At 33.1% G+C, this 23,848-nt stretch overlaps 2 protein-coding genes across 3 annotated transcripts in view; one reads left to right on the top strand and one right to left on the bottom strand.

Annotated features, from left to right (window-relative positions):
• The window catches only part of LOC115881286 (biorientation of chromosomes in cell division protein 1-like 1), a 30,820-nt gene extending 21,770 nt beyond the window's left edge, over window positions 1-9,050 (bottom strand). The window contains exons 1-6 of one of the 2 annotated variants that reach the window (XM_030898711.1): window positions 8,864-9,050; window positions 7,964-8,430; window positions 7,697-7,911; window positions 7,451-7,636; window positions 6,806-7,150; window positions 3,309-4,204 (exon numbers count right to left, since the gene is read on the bottom strand). In XM_030898711.1, coding sequence (XP_030754571.1) covers window positions 3,309-4,204; window positions 6,806-7,150; window positions 7,451-7,636; window positions 7,697-7,911; window positions 7,964-8,217 — 1,896 coding nt within the window. In that variant the 5' untranslated portion in view covers window positions 8,218-8,430; window positions 8,864-9,050. The remainder of the gene's footprint in view (window positions 1-3,308; window positions 4,205-6,805; window positions 7,151-7,450; window positions 7,637-7,696; window positions 7,912-7,963; window positions 8,431-8,863) is intronic. The other variant, XM_030898712.1, reaches the window with a different exon arrangement.
• Window positions 9,051-9,159: 109 nt separating this feature from the next.
• On the top strand, window positions 9,160-23,290 carry LOC115881287 (clarin-3-like). Its single transcript, XM_030898713.1, has 5 exons — window positions 9,160-9,519; window positions 15,938-16,129; window positions 18,009-18,147; window positions 18,193-18,363; window positions 23,034-23,290. The coding sequence occupies exons 1-5, from the start codon at window positions 9,303-9,305 to the stop codon at window positions 23,170-23,172; spliced, it is 858 nt and encodes a 285-aa protein (XP_030754573.1). The 5' UTR covers window positions 9,160-9,302; the 3' UTR covers window positions 23,173-23,290.
• The last annotated feature ends 558 nt before the right edge of the window (window positions 23,291-23,848 follow it).

Genomic DNA, 23,848 nt, shown 5'->3' with positions numbered 1-23,848 from the left:
GATTCAAGTGGCACAAATTAGAAGGAAATCGCTAGAGTTAAGGGAGGCTTTTGTTCAGTTGTGGACGGTATAAGCTAAATGATGATGATTCGTATGCATAACCGATTAACCTCTTGAATATTTTCCCATAATTATTCTCCCCCTATTAACATTAGTATTGGCAACAACGCGCCGCGACGATGTGTTGCCTAAACATAACCGAAACTGAAAGGCATTAAATCGAATCCATATTGTAAGAAAACCACTCTTTTATCAACAAAGTATAATTTTTCTCCACGATAAGACACAAAAAATGCATTATTATTTACTATCAATTTTTTATTACAATAACAGTCAAGAAGATGTAAACGCGAGTCTACATCAGATTTAGCTCTCCATCCTCCCATGAATCATTATATTTGAGACGTCGGCAATATTTATTTCATAAACAATAACAAAAATTTATCGTAGATTTCCACTAATACTGAGTCTACAAAACTGCAAACAATTATCGATGCTCGTATGCATATAACAAGAAATCGAACCACATTGGCCCATCTCATGATGGGCACAATAAAACTGTTTTATTGTATCATGTATCATGGTATATTATATCATGTATCATAGCCAACCTAACGAAATGGCACCGCGCCCGCGTCTCGATATGATACTCCGTGCGGAAAGCTTGCAGCGTTATATTAAAAGCGTCAGTATCAAAAAATTCATTGACGCTGTTTCAACACCATGGCATAGCGAACCAAACGAAATTGCACCGCGCCCGCGTCTCGATACGATACTCCGTGCGAAAAGCTTGCAGCGTTATATTAAAAGTTCAGTCTAACAAAGAACTTTTGTATAAAGGAAAATTATGTGCAATTTTGATTCAAAAAATACGTAGCTGTTCTATGTGCACGGAATATTAGAACTCCCTGTATATTTTGTAGGTCTGCTTTCAAAAATAAATTCTCCAAAATTATTTTTTTCAAAAACTATGCGATGTGGCTTTTTTTTAGAAGAGGCGAAAAATGTAGTAAATACTAGAGACCATTTTACAAAAAGAAATTCTGTTGTCGGTGGAGTTGGAAAACATTTATACTAAAATTTATGTAGGGGTGGGGGTAGTTTTCACCCTTTCCATACTTTTTCTTGATTTTTGTAAAAGTCAAATGTTAAAGCACTTAGCAAAACATAGACACTCGAAATATCATTCAAATCGGAATAACCATTCTTAAAATATCTGAAAAAATGTATTTATTTTTTTAAAGTTTGATGTCCTCTAGCGGACAAACGAAGCACTTTTGTATAGAGGTAAATTGTATCCAATGAACTTATTTTGATTCCAAAAATACGTAGTAGTTCTACGTCCAAGGAATATTAGATTTTCAGTAACATTTTTTTTTCAAGATATGTATACAGGGTGGCGCACCTCATTCGCCTCGGTTTATTATACGAAGACGGAAAGATGTAGAAACAAAATATTTTATGGGTATATGCGGGGAGGTAATGTGCACAATTTAAAATTATTTTGAAATGTACAGGGTGTTTCAGAACTAAGATCCATACCAAAGTTATATTTTTTAATATGGTATACCCGGTATTTTATTTCATTTTTGGATTCTTGGGCCCAAAAAAAGGTATTTATTATAAGGGTTAAATATGTTTAAAATCTTTGGTTTTTGAGATATTGAAAGATATTTAAATTTGTATGCTAAAATAAAATAGATTATTAACACCCTGTACATTACTTTTCAGAATTAGTTCTTGTGCTGAGTTTAAAGGTAGAGAAATAAACTTTACACAAAAAGGTTACTCCTTCCTTAAATGTATACAGGGGTATCAAAAATTGCTGTCTATTTTAAATATTTATTTTACATAAAAACTTCGTTATTTCAAATGCAACACTATGTATTTTTTTAAATAAGTCGAAGCAGATTTAAATGCTCTTTCAAACTATATTAGGGTTTCCTATACCTATCTGGCTCAGATTTTGAATAAAAAGCGATTTTTCAATAAAACTGTAATCAAGATGGCTAGTGTTGTCATGGCAAGTTTCTAGTGACAGTTAGTAACTATTTTCAAAATCGAAATTAGATCATGGACTTATTTCAATTTATACCAGTTTACTTTTATTTAATTTACCTACAATAGTTTAATAAATAATATTTATTAAATATGTATTTATTATTCTATCAAGAAAAACGAAAAAGTAGATCTTTGATTTATTTTACAATGACTTGTAGATATATGGATTTTCTATAAAAGAGCCAATTACGGCAAATTCATTTTCTTCACTTCCAACGACAGGTTTCTGCCTAATAGGTTTTTTATAAACCACACTACCAGGCGAAATAGGACAAGAAGTTTTTCAAAGAAACTCTTATCAGGAAGATTCCTATTTTGATATCTTTGAGCATAAACCCTTGAGGCCGAGAAGCAAGTTTCCTCATAAAATAATATCACTAGTAACATATCTATTCGTTCCGCCAGCAGATACTGCTTTATTTTTCTTGATAAAATAATGAATACTTACTTATTAAACTATTGTAGGTAAATTTAAGTAAACTGTTATAAATTATAAATAATAATGTCCATAAACTAATGTCGACTTTGAAAATAGTTACTAACTGTCACTAGAAAATTGCCATGGCGGCACCAGCCATCTTGATTACAATTTTATTTAAAAATCGCTTTTTATTCAAAATCTCAGCTAGATAGGTATAGAAAACCCTAATATAGTTTGAAAGAGCATTTGAATCTGCTTCGATTTGTCTAAAAAAAATACAGGATGTTACATTTGAAATAACAAAGTTTTTATATAAAATATATCCTTAAAATGGATCGGCAACTGGCCCTGTATAAATTTAAGAAACCAATACCATTTTTCAGTAAAGTTTACTTCTCTACCTTTAAACTCAGCATAAGAATTAATTCTGCAAAGTAATGTAAAGGGTGTTAATAGTCTATTCTATTGTAGCATGCAAATTTAAATATCTTTAAATATCTCAAAAACTAAAGATTTTAAACATATTTAACCCTTATAATAAATGCCTTTTTTTGGGCCCAAGAATCCAAAACTGAAATAAAATACCGGGTCTTCCATAAGAAAAAATATAACTTTGGTATGGATCTTAGTTCTGAAACACCTTGTATATTTCAAAATAATTTTAAATTGTGCACATTGTCTCCCCACATATACCCCAAAAATATTTTGTTTCTACATCTTTCCGTTTTCGTATAATCAACCGAGGCGAATGAGGTGCGCCACCCTGTATGATTTTTTTTTTCAAGAGCCATAATAAAACCCAAATAAAAAGTAATAATTAACTTACCTCACTCTTTTTATCTACAGAAACTTGTGGATTTTGCTCAAATTTAGTTGCTTCTATTGCATCAGAATTATTAGATTCTCCACTACCACTGCTAAAAACCTCGGAAGACTCCTTACTGCTACTTTTGTTGGCTTGCAACTGAATATCAGTAAAGCTATCATGTCTACTGCTTTTACTTGAACCATCATTAGAATCTCTATCTGTAGATCTTCTATCATTTCTTTTTTCTTTAGAACTATAATGATCATCAACGGATTTTTTATCTTTTTCCTTTTTTGACGAACTTTTCTTGTCATGATATGACTTGCTCTTGTCACTGCTTTTTTTATATTTATCAGATGACCGTGATTTAAGGTCGTTATGATGTTTATCTTTTTCTTTATCTCTACTACTGCTTGAACTTAATCTTGGTTTATCTTTATCTTTAGAAGTTTTTAAATTGTCTTTTTCTTTACTTGATACATCTTTATTTTTACTTGTGGACGATTCTTTGTCATTTACCTTTTCATCACTTCTTTCTTTCTCTTTATAAGAGCTGTCTTTTCTGGAAGAACTAGATAATGATTTACTATGTTTACTAGAACTAGAACTGTGTTTACTTCTGTCTTTATCACTCTTTGATTTATCCTTATCCCTTTGTGCCTTATCCTTGTCTTTACTGCTTTTCAATTTATCGTCTTTTTCATTTCTGTCTTTAGACCTCTGACTTTTTTCTTTAGTATCACCTTCTTTATTTTTATTCTCCTGTTTATTTTTCTCAGAATCGTCTTTTTCTTTACCATTTCGATAATCTTTTCGTTCTTTATCTTTATCCCTTGAAGAACTATGTTTTGAACTTGACCTATGATCTTTGTGACTTTTTGATTTACTTTCTGACTTACTTCTGCTTCTTTTATCTAAAATATATTGATAATAATTTTTATGATAGTTTAAATTGTTGAAAAAAAAATTCACAATTTTTTTAACCTCCTATTGTTTGGGTGATAAAACATAAATCTGATAAAAATTCTAAAACACTGTATACCGTATTTTTCATAGTTTTTTTTTCAATCAGTTTATATTTTAATTACAGAACGCAACAAAATAGAAAATTATCATTAGCAAATACTATTATCGTTGATTGAAGAAATAAGATGGGCAACCTTATGGGCGATTTTGTGGCACAAAACACGTCCGAGATGTAGCTGGCATTACCGTCAGTCTGTCGGAGATTTAAGGCCGATTCTCACCTAAACGGCATCGAGGGAGGCAGCGCGGCGCTGTGCGGCGCGAGGCGTAGCGTCATTTCGGATCGGCTATTCACACCTAAAGGTATGTTTTCCTAGCGGCAGGTTTTTTGCGCAGCAGTAACTGAATTTGTAAAAAAAACGTCGGCAGAAGCGCAACTTTTTTTACGCGGCGTAAAAGGTGGTTCAGTTGGCCTAGGAAAGTCGCGAACAAAGTAAAATGGCGACTACGTGCAGGAAAAGGAAGTTAATTGTGGCGTTTTTATTAAGAGAAATTATAGGAGATGACCAGGAAGAAGAGGTCTTGCTGACGGAGTATGCGAAACCCAGAAAACAAGTGAGTGATGTGTTCAAAAGTCAAAGAAATGAAGGAACTTTCAACAGTTTTCAATCAAGAGTCATCTCCTTGATGAGGAAGAGAAGTTCCAAAGGTATTTTAGATTGACTCGTGAAAGGTTCTCCTTTATTTTAAACCTTGTTGAAGACGAGTTGACAACTAGAGAAAGTTGTCTTTTTACATAGCGTTTTTAAATCTTTTTTAATAAAAAAATCGTTCTCGTCGGACGAAAACCTAACTGCTGGCAATTTCTAAGTACTTTGGGACATTTTTTAACAATTTTCAAAACAAACTGGTCAAATCACGTAGCGTACAATGCAACTGACTCCTCGAAAAGCAGTCGGGTCTATTGCATCGACGTAACACGTTCCGCGCTGGCGTAATGCGCCCTCTAGGCAAACACTCCTATTGAAATTCGTGGGAATGAGTGCATGATGTTAAACGCTCAGCTTAACAGGTCGTGTGCGGCGCAAAAAACCTGCCGCTAGGAAAACATACTTTAAGCGACATTTGGCAGCAGCAGAACCGAAACAGCAGAGTTTCGTTTGTATTTGAGTGTATAGGTAGGTGGACGACAATGAATTATTATCAGAAGATTTTTTGTTTGTCGCTGCAATATGTCACAAACATGAACAGAAAAAGAGCAAAAAAGCGGCAATATTACAAACAAGTACTCAATATTACAATAATACAAACGAGTACTATCAGTCGATCAATTTTTTCTTGTCCATGCTTTTTCAAAACACTACAAACACAAATTTTTACAATTTAAATAACCTCTTCATGTCGTCGCGTGGCTTGCTTTTGATGCTTCGTGATCCTCACTTGGGCGTCAGCAGACGATCACGCGCGAGTTTAGACACGCGTGCCGCGAGCCAACGCTCCGGGTAGCGTTAAAAAATCACAGCGCCGCCGGACCGCAACAATACAGTTTGCGCCGCTCTGCTTAGGTGAGGACGGTATCATTTGATTACACGCAAACAATTGGAAACGTCATTTTCAAGCGCCGCACCGCGCCGCTTCGCTTCGCTCGATGCCGCTTAGGTGAGAATCGGCCTTTAGTCTAACCCAGCGCCGCGCCGCTGCGCGCCGTACCGCAGTTCTGCTTTCAGTCGACAGAGTGAGTGGTTGCCGGAGAAAGTGTTGCCAGAACTACGGATTAATCTGTAGATTTACGGATTTTGGGTACAGTACGTTAATAATACAGATCTTATCAATCATTAAACAATTTAATATAATATTATATGATTAAACACAGAAAGGCGTCAGAGTTGGCTTGAAAAAGAGGTTCGCTGTTATTTCATATGTAAAATAACTGTCAATAATCGTCATTTCCAAACCAACTAAAGACTTTTTTCGATCATACGAAATATTCAGGATCTATAAAAGAATTTATTTTTGTTATTTATTCTATGTTTAACATGAATACATTTTCAATACATAAACGCGGATTTTTCAACCAAAGATATTTTTGTAAAACGTGTTACAGATATTACATATTTTAATATGGCAACACTGTCGCTTTCAGTTCGAGCATCTGTCGCTATCCGAATTAGAAAAAATAAATGTTTTATGAATGAATTGAGACATAAGGGGAAATCAAGTCAGCCTTGTCACAAATTTCCCCATCAGGTTGTATATCTTCCCAATTCTTTCAATCAACGCTATTACCTTAAATTTTTGTAGTTCTATGACATTTTGAAAAGTCATTAATCTGAATCCGATAATTTTTAGTTTCTTTTTTACAATTTATTGCAAGACAGCATAGAGAGATTACTGAATTACAAATTATTTTATGAGAGTAGTTTGTTTTACTTACAACCCAACAATAAAAGGCGTACATTTTGTAAAAAAAAATTGCTAATTCCAGTTTATCAGATAGATTTTAAGTTAATTATTGTTCAATATGGTTTAAATTAATTTAATATTATTACCTTTATCATCTTTCTTGTCTCTATCATTTCTAGATTTGCTCTTATCGTCACTTTTTTTTACATCATTACTTTTATCTTCTGGAACTTTCGATTCAACATTTTTCCTATCCTCAATTTTTTTATTAAATGCATCAATTGTGTCCTCCGTAACTTTCATATCTTGATTTTCACTTTTACTTTCTTCAACTATCATTTTTTCTTCTGATATTATTTTATCATTACAAATTTCCATTTTTAAACTTTCCACAGATGTTTCAATAGATAAATGACTATCAAAACTATTTTTTGAGCTTTGAGAGATATCCTGAGAATTTTCCACAATCATCAATTTTTCATTACATGAAACTACAAAAAAATGTATCAAAAATATTCTTCTTTAATTAATGTGTACTACTGTCATATAGCAAAATAAAACACTAATTCACCACAATACACCAAAACACTACTTTTACACAGGACGCGCGTTTCGCTAACCTAAAATCAACTCGTTTTAATCATCTGCTGATGCTAACATGCTTAGCAAAACAAGCGTCCAATACAAAAGTAAAGTGTTTTGGTATATTGTGGTGAATTAGTGTTTTATTTTGCTGTTGTAACACCAAAGGTTCCAACAATCCAACTTCTAACTGTAATACTGTCATATACCTGCTTTTTCAGAAGAGTTCAAATCCACTGAATTCTCATTATGCAATGAAAACTTTGTATTTTCTTCCAAAAGCTCAAAAGCTGGACTTTCATCCTCTTCAGTTTTCGTATTTGAGCTATTTAATGAATTCTCATTCAATTCGGTATTTACTTGCTTATTATCGGAAGAGACATTAAGGGATTGATCTTAAAATATGTAAATTTTTATACATAATACATATATAAACTTCAGTGAAAATAATTTACCGTGAACAGACTCTGGTGAAACTGCTTCCAAATCGTTAGGTAATAAGTCAGTAACATCGACTTTTAGTTCCTCCTTTCTAGAATCACGATTTGGAATTTCCAGTCCAAGATATCTATACACAACATCCTCTACTTTCGGTAGGAAAACAGTATTAATTTTTGGGTTAACTACTTGATCTACTATACGTTCAACACCAGTCTCTAAAAATCCCGATCTAAAAAGAATAGTTTAAGATGACTGAAGTATAGATATAAATATTGATTTACTCAGAAATATTCTTGCGTAGTTGTTCTCGTATCTGATTTTTGTTCATATTTCCACTAAACTTTTGCTTCATTAAAAAGTTATTAACACTTCCTTCAACCCTTTGCCTCAAATTCTGATAAGCAGGCTTTGTGTCTACATCAGCAATACACTCCTTTCGAAACTGATCAAAAATACCTTGTGATTTTAATTCATATACAATTTGTTCGATCAATCTAGGATCGCCAGGAATATACCCGGCCGAGACCATGTTCATTGTAACACTATTTATCACACTTAAATGTGTCTTAAAGCACTTTGATATAAATATATTCAGGAATAAACCACGAATTAACTAAATCAAAACAATCCTTCAAAACTGGAAAAATACTAGGATTGACAGTTGACAGCATAGGTTGACAGTTTCCATTTCCAAATGACCAATCAATATTACTGGTTGCCTAACCAATGGTTTATGAAAGTGCATGTGCTAAAAATTATTTTGTTATAGACAGGGTGTTCTAAGAAAAGTAACGATAAAGTTATTTGATAAAGGTTTTTTTAAAATTACAAATCCCTTTTTCTGTACAGAATTGGATTCAGCATAGAATTGCTATGATATAATAATATAAGGACTGCAGTAAAATATATTTTATTTTTTTACAGTATTTTTAGTTATAATACTTTTTCGAAAAACAACACAGTCTAAACTCTTTAATGATTTTTTTTGTTTTATATTTGAAATACAGTGTGTCCCATTTTCGTATGTTTTATGGGGTTTCTCGTTTATGAGTATAGAAATACAAAGATAGCGGTTTTCATAGTAGGTACCCTTATAGTACTAAGCTGCTTTTTTATGAAACTAAAGATTACACACACATAATTTTTAGTTTTCAGACAAGCAAAAAAACCAACTGCTTTACCTAATTGTATCCTGTCCTGTCTCTAATAAAAAAAATATCCCATTTGACACGGACTTTTAACTGACACTGTATAGTATGCATCGGAAAGAATGACAAACAGAAAAGACTAACGAGAACATCACTATTTTTAGTGCTCTAATTATGGCATTGCTGAAATTCCTGCCACTAATCACTACTCCATTATCCATATTAATATAGGCAGATATAGGTAAGAAATCCGATAAATGCTATTTTATCTTTAACAGATAGATGGGATTAATGTATCTGAATATGTTTTATCTCCAAGATAGGCACTATCTGATAACGCAACAGTTTGAACAATATACCTTAAATCTGTGATGATATATTTTAGAGATTGTATTTATTAATTCTTAAATAAGTAGTTTTTTTATCCCGAGTTAAAGTGAAATGATTTGAAAAGTCTTAATTATTTAGTAGTATGGCTACAACAAATAGAATCTATATATTAGCGACGTTTCTTGTCTCATCTATAGCTCTCATATTCAATATCGTTTCGCTAAGTACGGAACAATGGATTACTGGAAAACTGTCAGATTTGACAGATACCACCCAGGATTTCAGCTATATAAACTACGGACTGTTTCGAGGAAACTATAGAAGATATGTTTCTATAAGGGCGTCGTATCAAGTTGAAAGTAAGTATTGTTTAATATTTTTTTTTACATAGATACTTACAGCGGTGTATTTTTTCTGAGCCAGTAAAAAAATACCATTTTTTAGAAATTAAAAATTTTGAAGCTCCAAATGCCTGCTTTAGTAGGAATATGATTGAAAAAGAAAAACACCGTCAAGTTAAATTTGCGATCCATAACATTTTAAGTGTAAAATTATTTGCTGTATGAAATCAGTGGTAATTTCTGAGGTAATTTGACGCCGTTTTTTGATCATACATTATTATAAGCATTTACGCATTTCTAAATATAGATGTATATTCAAACAGTAGAACTATCTGAGTATTTGCTGAAGTGAACCAAATGAGACATCATGAAGTTTAATCGTATATTTTTCAATAGTAAAAAACACTACTTTTTTCAATGCTCTAAAATTATATTATCTATGATAACAGGAAATAAAATTATTATTTTAATTTATTATATAACTTGGTAATACTTGAGGGGTAGTTTTATCTCGTTGGAATTTGACTTTAGAAAAATCGTTTGCCAAAAATAAGCTTTTTACGTCAAGCAGTTTAAGCAGAATCATAGTTAATCAATTACCCAACTTTTTGGAACACCCTGTATGATTTTTTAAAAAATTTCAAAATATGTAAAAAAACAAAATAAATTATGCGTGTCCAAGCGTTTTCCCGAAAGACTAATCGTTTTTTAAATAACAAATATTGTAATATTTGAGGGGCGTTTTCACCCTCTTGGTATTTGAGATTCGAGAAACCCCTCCTTATCGAACCTCTACACTCCACAGTCAATCCGTTTGCCAAAAATCAGCTTTAAACGTCAAGCAGTTTAAGCAGAATCGTGATTACTCAATGGTAATATTTTATGAAACAACAAAATAAAATATACGTGTTTAAGAGTTTTTCCGAAAAACTCACCGGTTTTTAAACAAAAAATATTCTAATATTTGAGGGGTGGTTTCACCCCCTTAGAATTCGAGTTTCGAAAAATCCCTTCTTATCGAACCTCTACACCCTAAAGTCAATCCGTTTTCCAAAAATCAGCTTTTTACGTTAAGCGCTTTAAGCAGGATCGTGATTAATCAATAACCAGATTTTTCGAAACACCCTGAATACATTCCTAAAAAATCTTAAAATATGTAAAAAAACAAAATAAGATATACGTGTTTAAGCGTTTTTTCGGAAACTTAGTATAGCTTTTAGTTTAAAAATAGGAAAAGAAAATAGCGGGAAATAATAAACATAACCGTTTTTTAAATAAAAAATATTGTAATATTTGAGGGGTGGTCTCACCCCCTTGGAACTGGAATTTCGAAAAATCCCTTTTTATTGAACCTCTACACTCTAGAATCAACCTGTATGCCAAAATTGAGCTTCTTACGTTGAGTGGTTTGACCAGGATCGTGATTAATCAGTGAGTCAGTCACTTAAGGATTTTATATAATAGTATAGATTTAAGAGATAAGACATTTTTCACAAAAGATGTAGATGTAAGGGAGCGTTCAAAAATTACCTGGAGCGATTTTGAAGATTTTTTAGCCACCCACCCTCACTGGTGAGACGTGAGTTTTGTCCCGACCCCTAATCTCACGTGAGATCTTTCAAAATTTGTATTTTGTGTATAAACACTGATAACATATAACCGGGTGTTTCTCAAAAGTGGCTCACCCCTATAACTTTTATTTTTTCAGCTAGATTTGGTATTTTTTCAGATAAGATTTGGTACGTTAGCATATATTACATAAATCAGGATTGATTGATGCATTCAATTGTATGTGGTCGCTGCCTGTTTCACCGGAAATTACTACAACTTCTGATTTTTAAATAACACCTTCGGTATTTTTTTACTTTATTCGATAGAAAATGGCCCTCTGAATACAATTGAAGCGTGGTAATTCAAAAGCGTCTAAGTGCCAAAAAGTTATGTTTGAGTTATTAAAGTTTCTGTTATAATAAATGAAAAAAACAAGTATATTGCGGTGAAAAGTACTTTAATAATCAGTATTAAGTGTTTTGAAGCATATAAAACATTTTAAAAAACTTTAAGAAGTAGAATAGTTTTGTTACAAAAAATTACCAAATTCATAAAACAAAGAAACAGTCTAAGTTCAAAATTAACATAGATTCAAAAGCGTCTATGTTCTAACTATACATCCAAAAAAATAAAACTTGGACGTCGCGCCATCTTTTAGCCGAGTATTTAACGTTAAAATAGCAGTATGGCACTTAGACAGTTTTGTACGTTATTGGCCTAGGCACATAGATTGCAAAATTAATGAAATCTTAAATTCGATCAATTTGGCACTTAGACGCTTTTGAATTTTCACGCTTCAATTACATAATATCATATGTCAACTTTTGACATTTTCGTATATAGTTTATTTGAAATTGTAACATGCGGTTCATAACGACAATTTGATTCGAAATACCAAGTGTGTGGTACCAAATTATTCGTAAAAAATGCGTTTTCCAAATAACAACAAACAAACAACGCTTTATTGTACATAAAGCCAAAACGGCTTCATCGACAAAGCACAAAATAGCAAAAAAAAGCACAAAAAAATACAAACAACAAAAAATATACAAAATACAAATAATACAATTGAAAAAAAAATTAAGTCATTAAAATAACAAAAAGAATATACATGGACAATTGCAGAACAGTACGCAGTAAATAGATATAATTTTAGAGTTATAAAATATTAAATACTTGAGCTTTGGCCAGTGTGTGAGATGATCAAAATTATAAAATTCAAAATTGTTCATAATTAAACATCAACAAAAAAGTCGTTTACCGTATATAGGGCTCTCTCCAGTAAGTATGATTTTAGAGCTTTGCGAAATGCGGGAAAGAATGAAAGCGACTTGATATTCAAAGGCAGATGATTGTACATTTTTTTGGCATTGTACAGTATTGAACCTTTAACTAGTTCTGAGCTCGGGGTTGGCAGATAAAGATCGTGCTCCGCATTCCTAAGTGGATAGTTATGAGATGGCCTTTCGGGAATAGCAGATATGTGCTTGCGGATTAAGCAAACGGATTCAAAAATGAATAAAGAAGGAAGAGTCAGTAGATATTTGGAAATTTTAAAGAAATTCTGGCAGTGAGTTCTACTGTTCAGTCCCAATAAATATCGAACTGCTCTCTTTTGAAGTCTGAAAATACGATCAAATTTTGTTGCGAAGCAAGTACCCCAGAACGGAAGGGCATAACGAAGATGTGACTCAAAAAGGGCATAATAGGCTATTCTAGAGGTTGAAAAGTTAAGTTCCTTAATATGCTAATGAACTCTTGTTCCATTTGAAAAAATGAGATATGATTAAAAATACGATTTGGGCCTCTTTTAACCTGCAAGGACAAGACACGAAAAACATTAGACGATCAAATCTATTTTTCCCAAGGCTCTTTGATTAAAAATTAATGTTTTTAACACAGCTACTGCACTCTACATTGAAATTTAAAATACGATTTTTTTGCGAATATAAAATGTCTATATACAGGGTGGCGCCTCTCATACGCCGCGGAGGCTCCAAGGAGAACGACAGTTTGTACTGAAACGAAATTTTGTGAGCATATGTAGGTTAATTCAGAGCATTTTTTAAAAATATAGAGAGTTCTACAGGGTGTCCCCCAAAAAAGTTACATATCAAAGTTTTGTTTTTCGTAATGGAACACCCTATATATTAATTGATTTTCGGATTCTGGGAGAAAAATAAAGGTGAGTTTTATAAGAGAAGTATATGACTAAAATGTAAGGTTTTTGACATATGTAACACTCTCTTGAAATAAAGAACAATTTTTAAATTACAATTAAAGCTACCTAAATTGGAATTTATCCGGTATAGCCTAATATGTAGTTAAATTAACTATTGTACTTTAAATCAAATTAAAACTTGATTCAAAAAGTTATATAGGGTAAGATAAAATTAATATTAAACATTGGTCACCTTTAAAAGCATGTTACTTTTTTATTTTAAATGGAACGCCCAGTACATTATTCCGATATTCAATGGGGAATTTATGCCTCTTTAAAATACTATTAAGGTTGCCTAACTCTCAAACAAAGATTTTCCTAGATATTTTCATTTACATGATTTGATCTGAGTAGATCTTTATTATTTGATAAAATCTAGGGTGGCTGTGATATGTCTGACGTTACTTAAACATAGCTGTCTAATTAGTCCAACTTTAACAACTAGTTATCATTTTGTGTCAGTTAAAACAAAAAAAAATTTTCAGAAATTTGCCAAAAATGCAAACTTATCCTACATCAGAAAAAACTGATATGATTCTAGTAGTTGGTGAATGCAGTGTGCATTCGCTAATTAATAGAACACTTAAATGCTCTTGATTATATCTGGTCTGTTTTTTTATTTGGATATGTTAATGACAGTGTTTACAAAACTCGACCAATTATTGTCGACAACATGAGAGAAATTATAGTAGCTGCTTTTTGAGGTTGAGACCTCCACATATGCCTTTTAAAATGAAAAGATCCTTTTGAAAAGACAATCATTTTATGCAGGAAAGGAAGCATTTTGAGCATTTGATTTCATTTAGCTAATTTTTGTCACATAATTCTAAGTTTATATCTAGTTTTAATTCTATAATAATTAAAATATGTTTTAAACGTGTATCTTTTTATTACCGTTGAGTATTTTACTCTAGAATCTTTAATTTTTGTTAAATTAACAAAAGGTATATCATACAGCAACCCTAGATTTTTTCAAATAATAAAGATCTACTGACGCAAAATCATAAAAATTAAAATATCTAGGAACATCTTTTTCTGAGGGGTAGGCAACCTTAATAATATTTTGAAGATATATAAATTCCCCATTGAACACCGGAAAAATATTCTGGGTGTTCCATTTAAAATAAAGGAGTAACTTCCTTTTAAAAGTGACTAATGGTTCCATATTAATTTTGTCTCATCCTGTATAACTTTTCGGGACAAATTTCAATTTGGTTTAACATACAATGGTTACTGTAATTAAATATCAGACGAGATCAACTAAAATTTAGGTAGCTGTTATCGAAATTTAAAATTTACTCTTCATTTTCACAAAATGTGAAATATATCAAAATCCTTAGATTTTGGGTATATGCTTCTCTAATAAAACTCACCTTTATTTTTTTCCTAGAATCCGAAAATCAATTAATATATAGGGTGTTCCATTAGAAAAAACACAACTTTAATGTGTAACTTTTTTGGGGACACCCTGTATAATTCTATATATTTTTATAAAATGCTTTCAGTTAACCTACATATGCTGCCAAAATTTCAATTCGATATAAACTACGGTTCTCTTTGGAGCTTTCGCGGCGTATTAGAGGCGCCACCCTGTATAAATATACCGGGTGCGTCTCAAAAGTGGCTCACCCCTATAACTATTTTTTTCCTGATAAAAAAACGAGACTTGGTATGTTAGTATATGACATAAATTAGGATTGATTGACGTATTCAATTGTTTTTGGTCACTTCCTGTTTCGCTGGAAATGACTACAACTTTTGATTTTTAAATATGGCACCCTCGGTATTTTTTTACTTTATTCGATAGAAAATGACACTCTGAATATAATTACATATCATATGTCAACTGTTGATATCTTCGTGTAAAAACAAATCGTATTTTAGATTTCAATCTAGAGATCCATAGCTGTGTTAAAAACACCAATTTTTAATCAAGAAGCCTTGGAAAAATAGATTTGATCGTCTAATGTTTTTCGTGTCTAACCGACCAGGACGTTTAAAACTGTTAAAAGATGCCCAAATCGTATTTTTAATCATATCTTATTTTTTTCAAATGGAACAAGGATGGCTCATTAGCATATTTGGAAAAAACATTTTATTACGAAGAATTTGGTACCACACACTTAATATTTCTAGTCAAATTGTCATTAGGAACCGCCTTGTTACAATTTCAAATAAACCTATGCGAAAATGTCAAAATTTGAGATATGATATGTCATTCTATTCAGAGTGTCATTCTCTATCGGATAAAGTAGAAATATACCGAGGGTGCTATTTAAAAATCAAAAGTTGTTGTCATTTCCGGTAAAAGAGGAATTGACTAAAAACAATTGAATATGCCAATAAATCATAATTTATGTCATATAGGTACTAACATACCAAATCTGTTTTTTGTAAAAAATTGTAGGGGTGAGCCACTTTTGAGACGCACCCGGTGTATAAAATATGACAGCGTTCTTCATTTCATAGCCATCGGTGACACCGCTTTTTTATCGATCATATTGTACCATAAGATGGAAAAAGAATCGCATCAGAGGCGACTTGAAAATGAATATCGCTGTCATTTTGTATGTAAAATTATAAGGAAAACGTCATCGATCATTATTTCTAAGCCACATTGACGCAATTTTTTTCGATCATACTGTATATCTATTTTTTTTTCAGTGACATGTAATTTCGCAAACAACGTGTGTGCATTACTATGTTCAGCAGACAGCACAGCAGATTTACTAGATGCTTTATATAACAATAATATAAATGAGAACGATGATCCAACAGGATCATGTATTTCTACTACAAGTTCTGTATTTGCAATTCATCCTTTGACAGCAAAAACTCTAACAACTACAACATACGGTAAGTAATTACAATATTTTTTAAAAAGATTATAGTACAAAATATACCGGGTGTTGCATCGTCGGACGGGACATAGGAAATCCCATGTAAATTTTAATGGGGTCAATTATTGGCTTCCCTAATTATTTTAGATAGAAATTTAGGTTTATTGAAGAGCACTAAAACCCACATTCAAAACAATAACTTTAGATATTTTTGATTAGCCCGTTTACGAGTTATCGCCGATTTCTTCGAGATAACTGTCAAATGAAGTTGTAATTTCAGAAGTTTATCTATTTAGTGCTTTATTATTATTATTAAAAACTCATACCTACAACGAAAATATTAGCAATGAATTACACTACAGAAGAAAAAGTACTGATGATTAAATGGTATTATCAAGGAAATAGTTATCAAAACGTGTCGGACATGTTTGCTGCTCCGTATCCGAATAGACCGATCCCTGGAAAATCTACAATCGCAAGGAATATCCAGAGATTTGAGACCAAAGGTACCCTAATAAATAACTGCAGATGTGAAGCAAGGCAGGAACAAAGAGAAGATGCAAGAAATGGTACCGACTTGGAAGTTTTATTGTGCGTGGAAGAGAACGATGGAAAGATCAGCACAAGGAAACTTGAGGATGAAATAGGAATAGATCACACTACAGCGTTTCGAATTTTGAAACGACATAAATACTATTCCTTCAAATATGAAGAGCACCAAGAGCTACGAGATGGGGACGAAATACGGCGGCAGGCGTTTTGTTTTGATATGATGGAAGGAGCAAACACAGATAGGGAATTTTTAAAAAACATATGTTTCACTGACGAATGCACCTTTACCACAACCTTTATCTTAAATAATGAACCCAATGTTCAAAATTATCGATATTGGAACAAAGAAAACCAACACAGGTTTGTCGAAACAAGGACGCAATATCCAAAGAAAGTAAATGTTTGGGCAGGGATATTCGGACACAATATTATCGGGCCTTTCTTACGCGAAATTTAAATGCAGAATATTATTTGGAACTACTCGAAAATCATATTTTACCTGCTTTACATGATGCCGCTAGGGTAAATCAAGAAGTTTGGTACCAAATGGATGGCTGCCCGGCACATAGTACCCTGGGTGTTCGGGAATATTTAGACAATAGTTTTAACGGAAACGTTATTGGCCTAAATCATACAGTAAATTGGCCAGCAAGGTCTCCTGATATTTCGCCAAATGATTTCTTTCTCTGGGGCCATTTAAAAAACAGGATATACAAAGATAAAAAATACCCAAATCCAGACGAGTTAAAAAATGCTATTTCTGCCGAATGCAATAGAATTCAGTTTACCAACTAGCGAATGTAAGAAGAGAATTCTATGATCGCCTGGCTTATTGTCTAGCAGTCGATGGAGGAATATTTAAACATCTTCTTAAATCCTAAAGTTCTAACAATTTAATAGTACCTAAATTAATAAGTTATTGAATATTGTAATAATACTATAACTAACCTTGTAATTGATTACTTAATTTTACTTTAATTCATATTAATTTGTAATTATAAATACATCTTTAAGATTTTCGATGTAGGAATGAGTTTTCAATAATAATAAAGCACTAAATAGGTAAATTTCTGAAATGACACCTTCATTTGACACTTATCTTTTACCTTGACTGGTGCTCATAAGTAAATACAGGGCCATAAGAAAGGAGAAATATTTAAAAAGAAATCGGCGACAACTCGTAAACGAGCTAATCAAAAATATCTAAAGTTATTCTTTTGAATGTGGGTTTCAGTGCTCTTCAATAAATCTAAATAGAATTATTCTCTAAAATAATTAGGGAAGCCAATAATTGACCCCATTAAAATTTACATAGAATATTAACAAAGTAATTTTCATTTCAGTGAATCGTAAAAATTTTATTAATGCTGGCGTATGGCTCAGCACTATCGTTTGTTTGGTTATAGCAGCAATAATCGGACTTCTTGCCTCAGTATTAGCGCTGTACAATACAATCAGTAATCCCATAAACTTTTATTTAAGGTGAGTTCTATGATTTTTAGATTTAATCTGATAAGTTCATTTCAGCGTTGGGAGTCTATACTTTTACAACGGGTTGGCTCTAGGGTTTACACTGCTCTACGTTATCTTATGGGGCACCATGTATAATCTTACCATTTTCCATAATGTTGCCTTATACGATACACTGGCTGAAAAGATGACGTCTGATAAAATGGCGTTTCTGGGTTACTCATATTGGTAAGTAGAAATTCTAGATCATGTAATATGATCTAGGGTAGACATACATAAAGTCTGTGACAGACTTTGACAAATTTTGACAGACGAAAAAGGACAGAAAATATAATCTATTTTTATATTAAAAGATCAGAATGCAAGCGTCAAACTCATTATTCTATCGTTAAATAGACTATGTAGCTCATATCAAATAAACTCTTAGTCACGTGATTAAGCTTGACCGGCACAGCGTTGCCCACTTTTACATATTTTCTTTTAATCAAAATATTTTAGAAAACAAAAATAAATTAATTATAAATACAATAAACAGTTATTATTTACATCAACAAAACTCACCTTCTTAACAGTACTTAAGGGACATAAAGGACCATCACTACCGCTTTCCCGTTCAAAATATTCTAATAAAGCTGCGATGAGGTTTTTTACGGATTTTAAGCTATCTTGTACAGGGTGGGTCAAATTCGCCGCTTTTAAAGGGAAACACCCTTTTCTATAGGAGATAGACAAAAACTAATATTGGTGTCTGGAGCTCAATTTTTATCAAAAACATGATGGTGAAAACCGCACATGGATATTTGTTACCGTTTATGAGTTACGGGGTGTTTTCCAAAAATGTGCATTTTTAACAAATCGCTGGAACTTTTTTGATATAAAAAAGCCCCTGAGATTTAAAAATCGATTTTTATTCAAAATCTGAGATAGGTATAGGAAACCCTAATATAGTTTAAAAGAGCATTTCAATTTGCTTTGATTTATTTAGAAAAATACAGGGTGTTGCATTTGAAATAACAAAGTTTTTATGTAAAATAAATCCGTAAAATATATCACTACTTTTTGGTACCCCTGTATAAATTTAAGAAAACAATAACATTCTTCAGTAAAGTTTATTTCTATACCTTTACACTCAGCACAAGAATTAATTCTGAAAAGTAATGTACAGGGCGTTGATAATCAATTCTCTTGTAGCATGCATATTTAAATATCTTTAAATATCTGACAAACCAATGATTTTAAACATATTTAACCCTTATAATAAATTCCTTTTTTTTTGGCCCAAGAATCCAAAAATGAATTAAAATACGTGTTTCATAAGAAAAAATATAACTTTATTATGAATCTTAGTTCTGAGACACCCTATATATTTCAAAATAATTTTAACGTAGTACTTAAACAGCCGTTAAACGGTAGCCTACTAAAATGCCGTTAATAGATATTGTGACGTCGTTCATGTCGGCAGAAAGTAATGCCTAGCCATAAGCATATTGCAAGAGCACCTCTGGCTCCGTGGCTGAGGCTATTGGTTCGTAAGCGAATGGTCCGGGGTGCAAATCTCACGCTGACTAAGAATTTTTTATATTTTTTTGCTTATAGCGTGATCTTATTGCATTGGTTTCACTCTTTTTGGTTCGATTGGTTTAGTTATTTGGCGGGTTGGTTAGCGTGGTTATTTGGAGGGTGTTAATTCATAGGTTATATAGTTGGTTATTTGGTGGGGTTGGTTGGTTTTTACTAATTTATATTTGTTTTTTAATTTTTTTTTATCAGTGTCGAGGTTAGTTGCGTTGGTTAAGTTGGTTATTTGGTGGGGTGGATAGCGTTGGTTAGTCCTTATAAAATTCCTATATTTCATAAAGCCGTCAAGTGCGTCACATCAACGACGTCATACCTATTAACGGCATTTTAGTAAGCTACCGTTTAACGGCAGTTTAAGTACAGCCTACTTTTAAATTGTGCACATTGCCTCCCCATATATACCCATAACATTTTTTGTTTCTACATCTTTCCGTTTTCGTATAATGAACCGAGGCGAATGAGGTGCGCCACCCTGTATATCTCGAAGAGGAATCAAGGAAAATATTATCAAGTATGCTATATTTTTGAAAAGTTAATTTTAGTTGATTTTGTAATAATTCTTTCCAATTAATTAAAAATATACAGGTCCCATATAAAATATCAAATTTTCTGTTCATAATTCCTAAATTATTAATTTTAAAGAAATTATACTTAAACCAATAAATTCTACGTGGTTCTAATATATAATTATTAATAATAAAATAATATAATTCTAAAAGGTGCTTTGGAAATCTTTTCACAAAAATACAAAATTTTCCATAGCAAAAAAGTCTTTGCGATTTGTTAAAAATGCACATTTTTGAAAAACACCCCGTAACTCCGATACGGTCACAGATATCGATATGCGGTTTTGACCATCATGTTTTTGATAAAAATTGAGCCCCAGACACCGATATTAGTTTTCGTCTATCTCCTCTAAAAAAGGGTTTCCCTTTAAAAGCGTCGAATTTGACTTACTTTGTACCCCCCATCCCACCCCACTTCCTACGCACTAAAATATGTTCTAAAAAGAACACCCTTTTCACCCTCAAAATGCCATTCAAATCGCTAAAGGCACTTAAAAAGGAAAATTATAATAAATCTAAAAAAAAAAAGAATGTTTTAACCCCTCTGTAGCTACAAAATAAAATAGAATCGGACTTATGTTTATATGAAAAATAAATTTTATTTTTATGTGAGTAATCTCCCTATAAGGGATTTCACGCGTTAATTTTTAAAAAAATATAATTTACACTACTCAAAACAATTATCGCATATTTGAATAAAAGTTATTATTACACTTTCTAAATGAAGCATGCATTTTTCTGCCTTCTTCTTGTGAGTTTTTGAAGATAATTAGGGTACGCACTAACTATGTATTTTTTAGTCGGCCGATTATTCAGTTGCAAAAGTGTAATACATTCTTATGGAGCCAATCGGTCCAATATTTGATTGCATTGCGTAACCTTAGGTTATGCGCTGACAGGCAATTTTTAATCAGCCGACTATTTAGTGGCATATTTAACCAATATATATCCTTATGGAGCCGCCCTCACATGCAATTAACTAGTCGGCCGATCGACTCCATAGGTATAGGTATTGTTTTCACTTTTGCAACTAAATACTCTACCGACTAAAAATTAACAGGTCAATGCGTAAACTTATTGTTTCGAATTTTCCTTCACAGTATCTAAACTAATTATAACCGTAGGTTAGGTTAGGTTAGGTTGCTGGGGTTTGGGATCATATTTCCTCACTCGGAAGCCTTGGGCCCATTGCGACACCCTTGTATTGTTTTACCAAACCTTCCTCTCATTCTTTCTTTGGGTTAAAGCACTTCCAGCTCTTTGCAAAGTTCCCGATGTCGCTGATGTTGGCTTCTGCTGTCTCTAGCCCCTCCAAAAAACCTTGCCCTAAAGTTTTAAAGCGTCGGGATTCCAGTGCCGGACAGTGGCACAGCAGGTGCTCTATGGTTTCTTCTTCCTCTCCGCATTCTCTGCAGTAGTCGTCGTCGGAAATTTTCCATCTCATGAGGTTTATCCTCGTGGGACAGTTTCTAGTGACGACACCTACAATTATGCGTAGTAGGTCCTTCTTGTGCTCTAGTAGTTGTCTTGTCTTTTTGCTATCTACCACTGGTCATAGTCTTCGAGCTGTAGCGCAGTCCTCACGGTGTTGCCACGTCTATTGCTGCTTGGCTTTGATGGCAGTTCCTATAGCCTCCTTCAATGTGTTGATCGTCACAAGTGGTGGGTCATCTGCCACGGCCTCTACCCTGGCCCCGTCTTTGGCGAGTCTGTCTTCTGCCTGATTGCCCACCACGTTGCTGTGGCCTGGCACCCAGCACAGAGTAGCCCCGCCCCGACGCAGCCAGGACAGTGCTTCTCGGCATTCCATCACAGTTTTCGATCTCTCTGATTGCATGGTGATGCTTCTTAAAGCGGCCAAGCTGTTAGAGTATATCACTATATCCCCTATTGGTCTATCAGCAATCAGCAATTTTCTCTCGTATACAACTAGCCGCTTCCTTTATGGCGCAAACCTCTGCTTGTTGAACATTACAGCCATCCGATAGCCTTAAAGATCGTCGGATGTGTAGTTCCTCTGAGAAGAAGCCCATACCTGTGCCCCCTGAATTTGCGGAAGCATCTGTAGACTGCTATCTGTTGAGTGTTCATTACTCGGTTGCTTTCCCATTCTTCTCTTGTCGGGATGCGAATCCTTATCTTTTCTCCAAAATCATGTTTGGTGAGCATATAGTCCGTTTTCTGGTCTAGCAGATGTGGACTCGTGTTCACCATGATTTTCCCTATCACTGGCAATATCCTCAAGTGACCGTAGTTGGTCTGGTTCCACAGATTGGATTCCCTTAATCTTAGGGCACCCTTAGCGGCCAGATCCTTCACGAGCCAGTCGATTGATTGCAAGTCCAGAATTGCTTCTAGCGCAGTTTGCGCTGTGTTGTTCCTTGCTCCAGTTGTACCTAGAGCTGCTAATCGCTGTACTTTTGTGAGTCTTTTCCTATTAGTCTCTTTAAGTACGGCTTCCCACCATACTAGTGCTCCATAAGCGATGATTGGTCTAACTATAGCAGTGTACATCCAGTGTATAATGTACGGTTGCAGACCCCATCTCTTTCTAAATAGTTTTTTACATGCATAGAATGCATTTATTCCCTTTATCATCCTTTCCTCCGTGTTCCTTTTCCAGGAAAGCTTCGAGTCCAGAATGATTCATAAATATTTTGTCTCCTTAGCAAGTACAAGTGTCTTCCCTTCCATCTTTGGAATCAAAGTGTCTTGTTTTGAGTAGTTTATATACTAAGGTAAACTTTATTTTAGGATCTCCTTTATACCTATGACATTTTACGGAGCAAGTATCGCTGTTCTTTTCTACCGAGAACATCTCAATGCCAAGGATCCCAAGCAGAAAAACATCCAGATTGAAGATTCGGCCGATCCAAGTCTATTTTTATTCTAAAACATCACATTATCATATCACAGCAGCTGTAATGACATATCTATATTGTTATATTTGTAAAGTTTAAATTAATTTATAATAAAACATGTTAAAAGTTAATTAAAAGTAATTTGTTCTACAGATTTTGATTCAAATAATTAAAATTAATTAAGAAATGCCTTTACCTATTCGATTAATTAATAGGTATAGGCACAATTAAATTAAACTAACCACAACTACTATAGCCTTTTCCTTTTCAACGAGTTAGGGAAGATTTTGACAGATGACATCCAAAAAATGAGTAAGAAAATAACAATCAGAATAACTTGAATTAGAGCTTCTACATAATAATATGATACTAAGAAGCTGTTCGACAAATATTATAAGATACAACTTTTGTGAAATATACTATCGTTGATTGAAAGAATTGAGTTTGGTATTATGCGTGGGTGCCAGATATCACAAGCATTGTCACACACAATTTTATAAGTCATGTTCCACAGACCCTAGACCATCAAGGGGCGTAGGACCTTCGTAGGACGTCCCTTGGATGCTAATATTTCAGACCAAATGGTGAAGGTAGATCGAGTTATTAAACATTATATCCGAAAAAATGGACAAGGACAATATACAGGGTGGTCCGAACTGTATTCTGGAAACTTCGGCAGCATATTCTGCAGATAAAAATAAGTAAAAA

This window comes from Sitophilus oryzae, unplaced genomic scaffold (assembly GCF_002938485.1).
Source record: "Sitophilus oryzae breed Bouriz unplaced genomic scaffold, Soryzae_2.0 scaffold_1712_pilon_pilon, whole genome shotgun sequence".
NCBI lineage: Eukaryota > Metazoa > Arthropoda > Insecta > Coleoptera > Curculionidae > Sitophilus > Sitophilus oryzae.
Note: the sequence above shows the minus strand (reverse complement) of the source record. Positions and strands in the feature narration are given on the sequence as shown.

Excerpts from the sequence above, each read along its gene's own strand:
- LOC115881287 (XM_030898713.1), top strand. The coding sequence starts at position 9,303 with ATGGCTACAACAAATAGAATCTATATATTAGCGACGTTTCTTGTCTCA. Across the intron at positions 16,130-18,008 it reads TCTAACAACTACAACATACG|TGAATCGTAAAAATTTTATT; the intron begins GTAAGTAATTAC and ends TTTTCATTTCAG. Across the intron at positions 18,148-18,192 it reads CCCATAAACTTTTATTTAAG|CGTTGGGAGTCTATACTTTT; the intron begins GTGAGTTCTATG and ends AGTTCATTTCAG.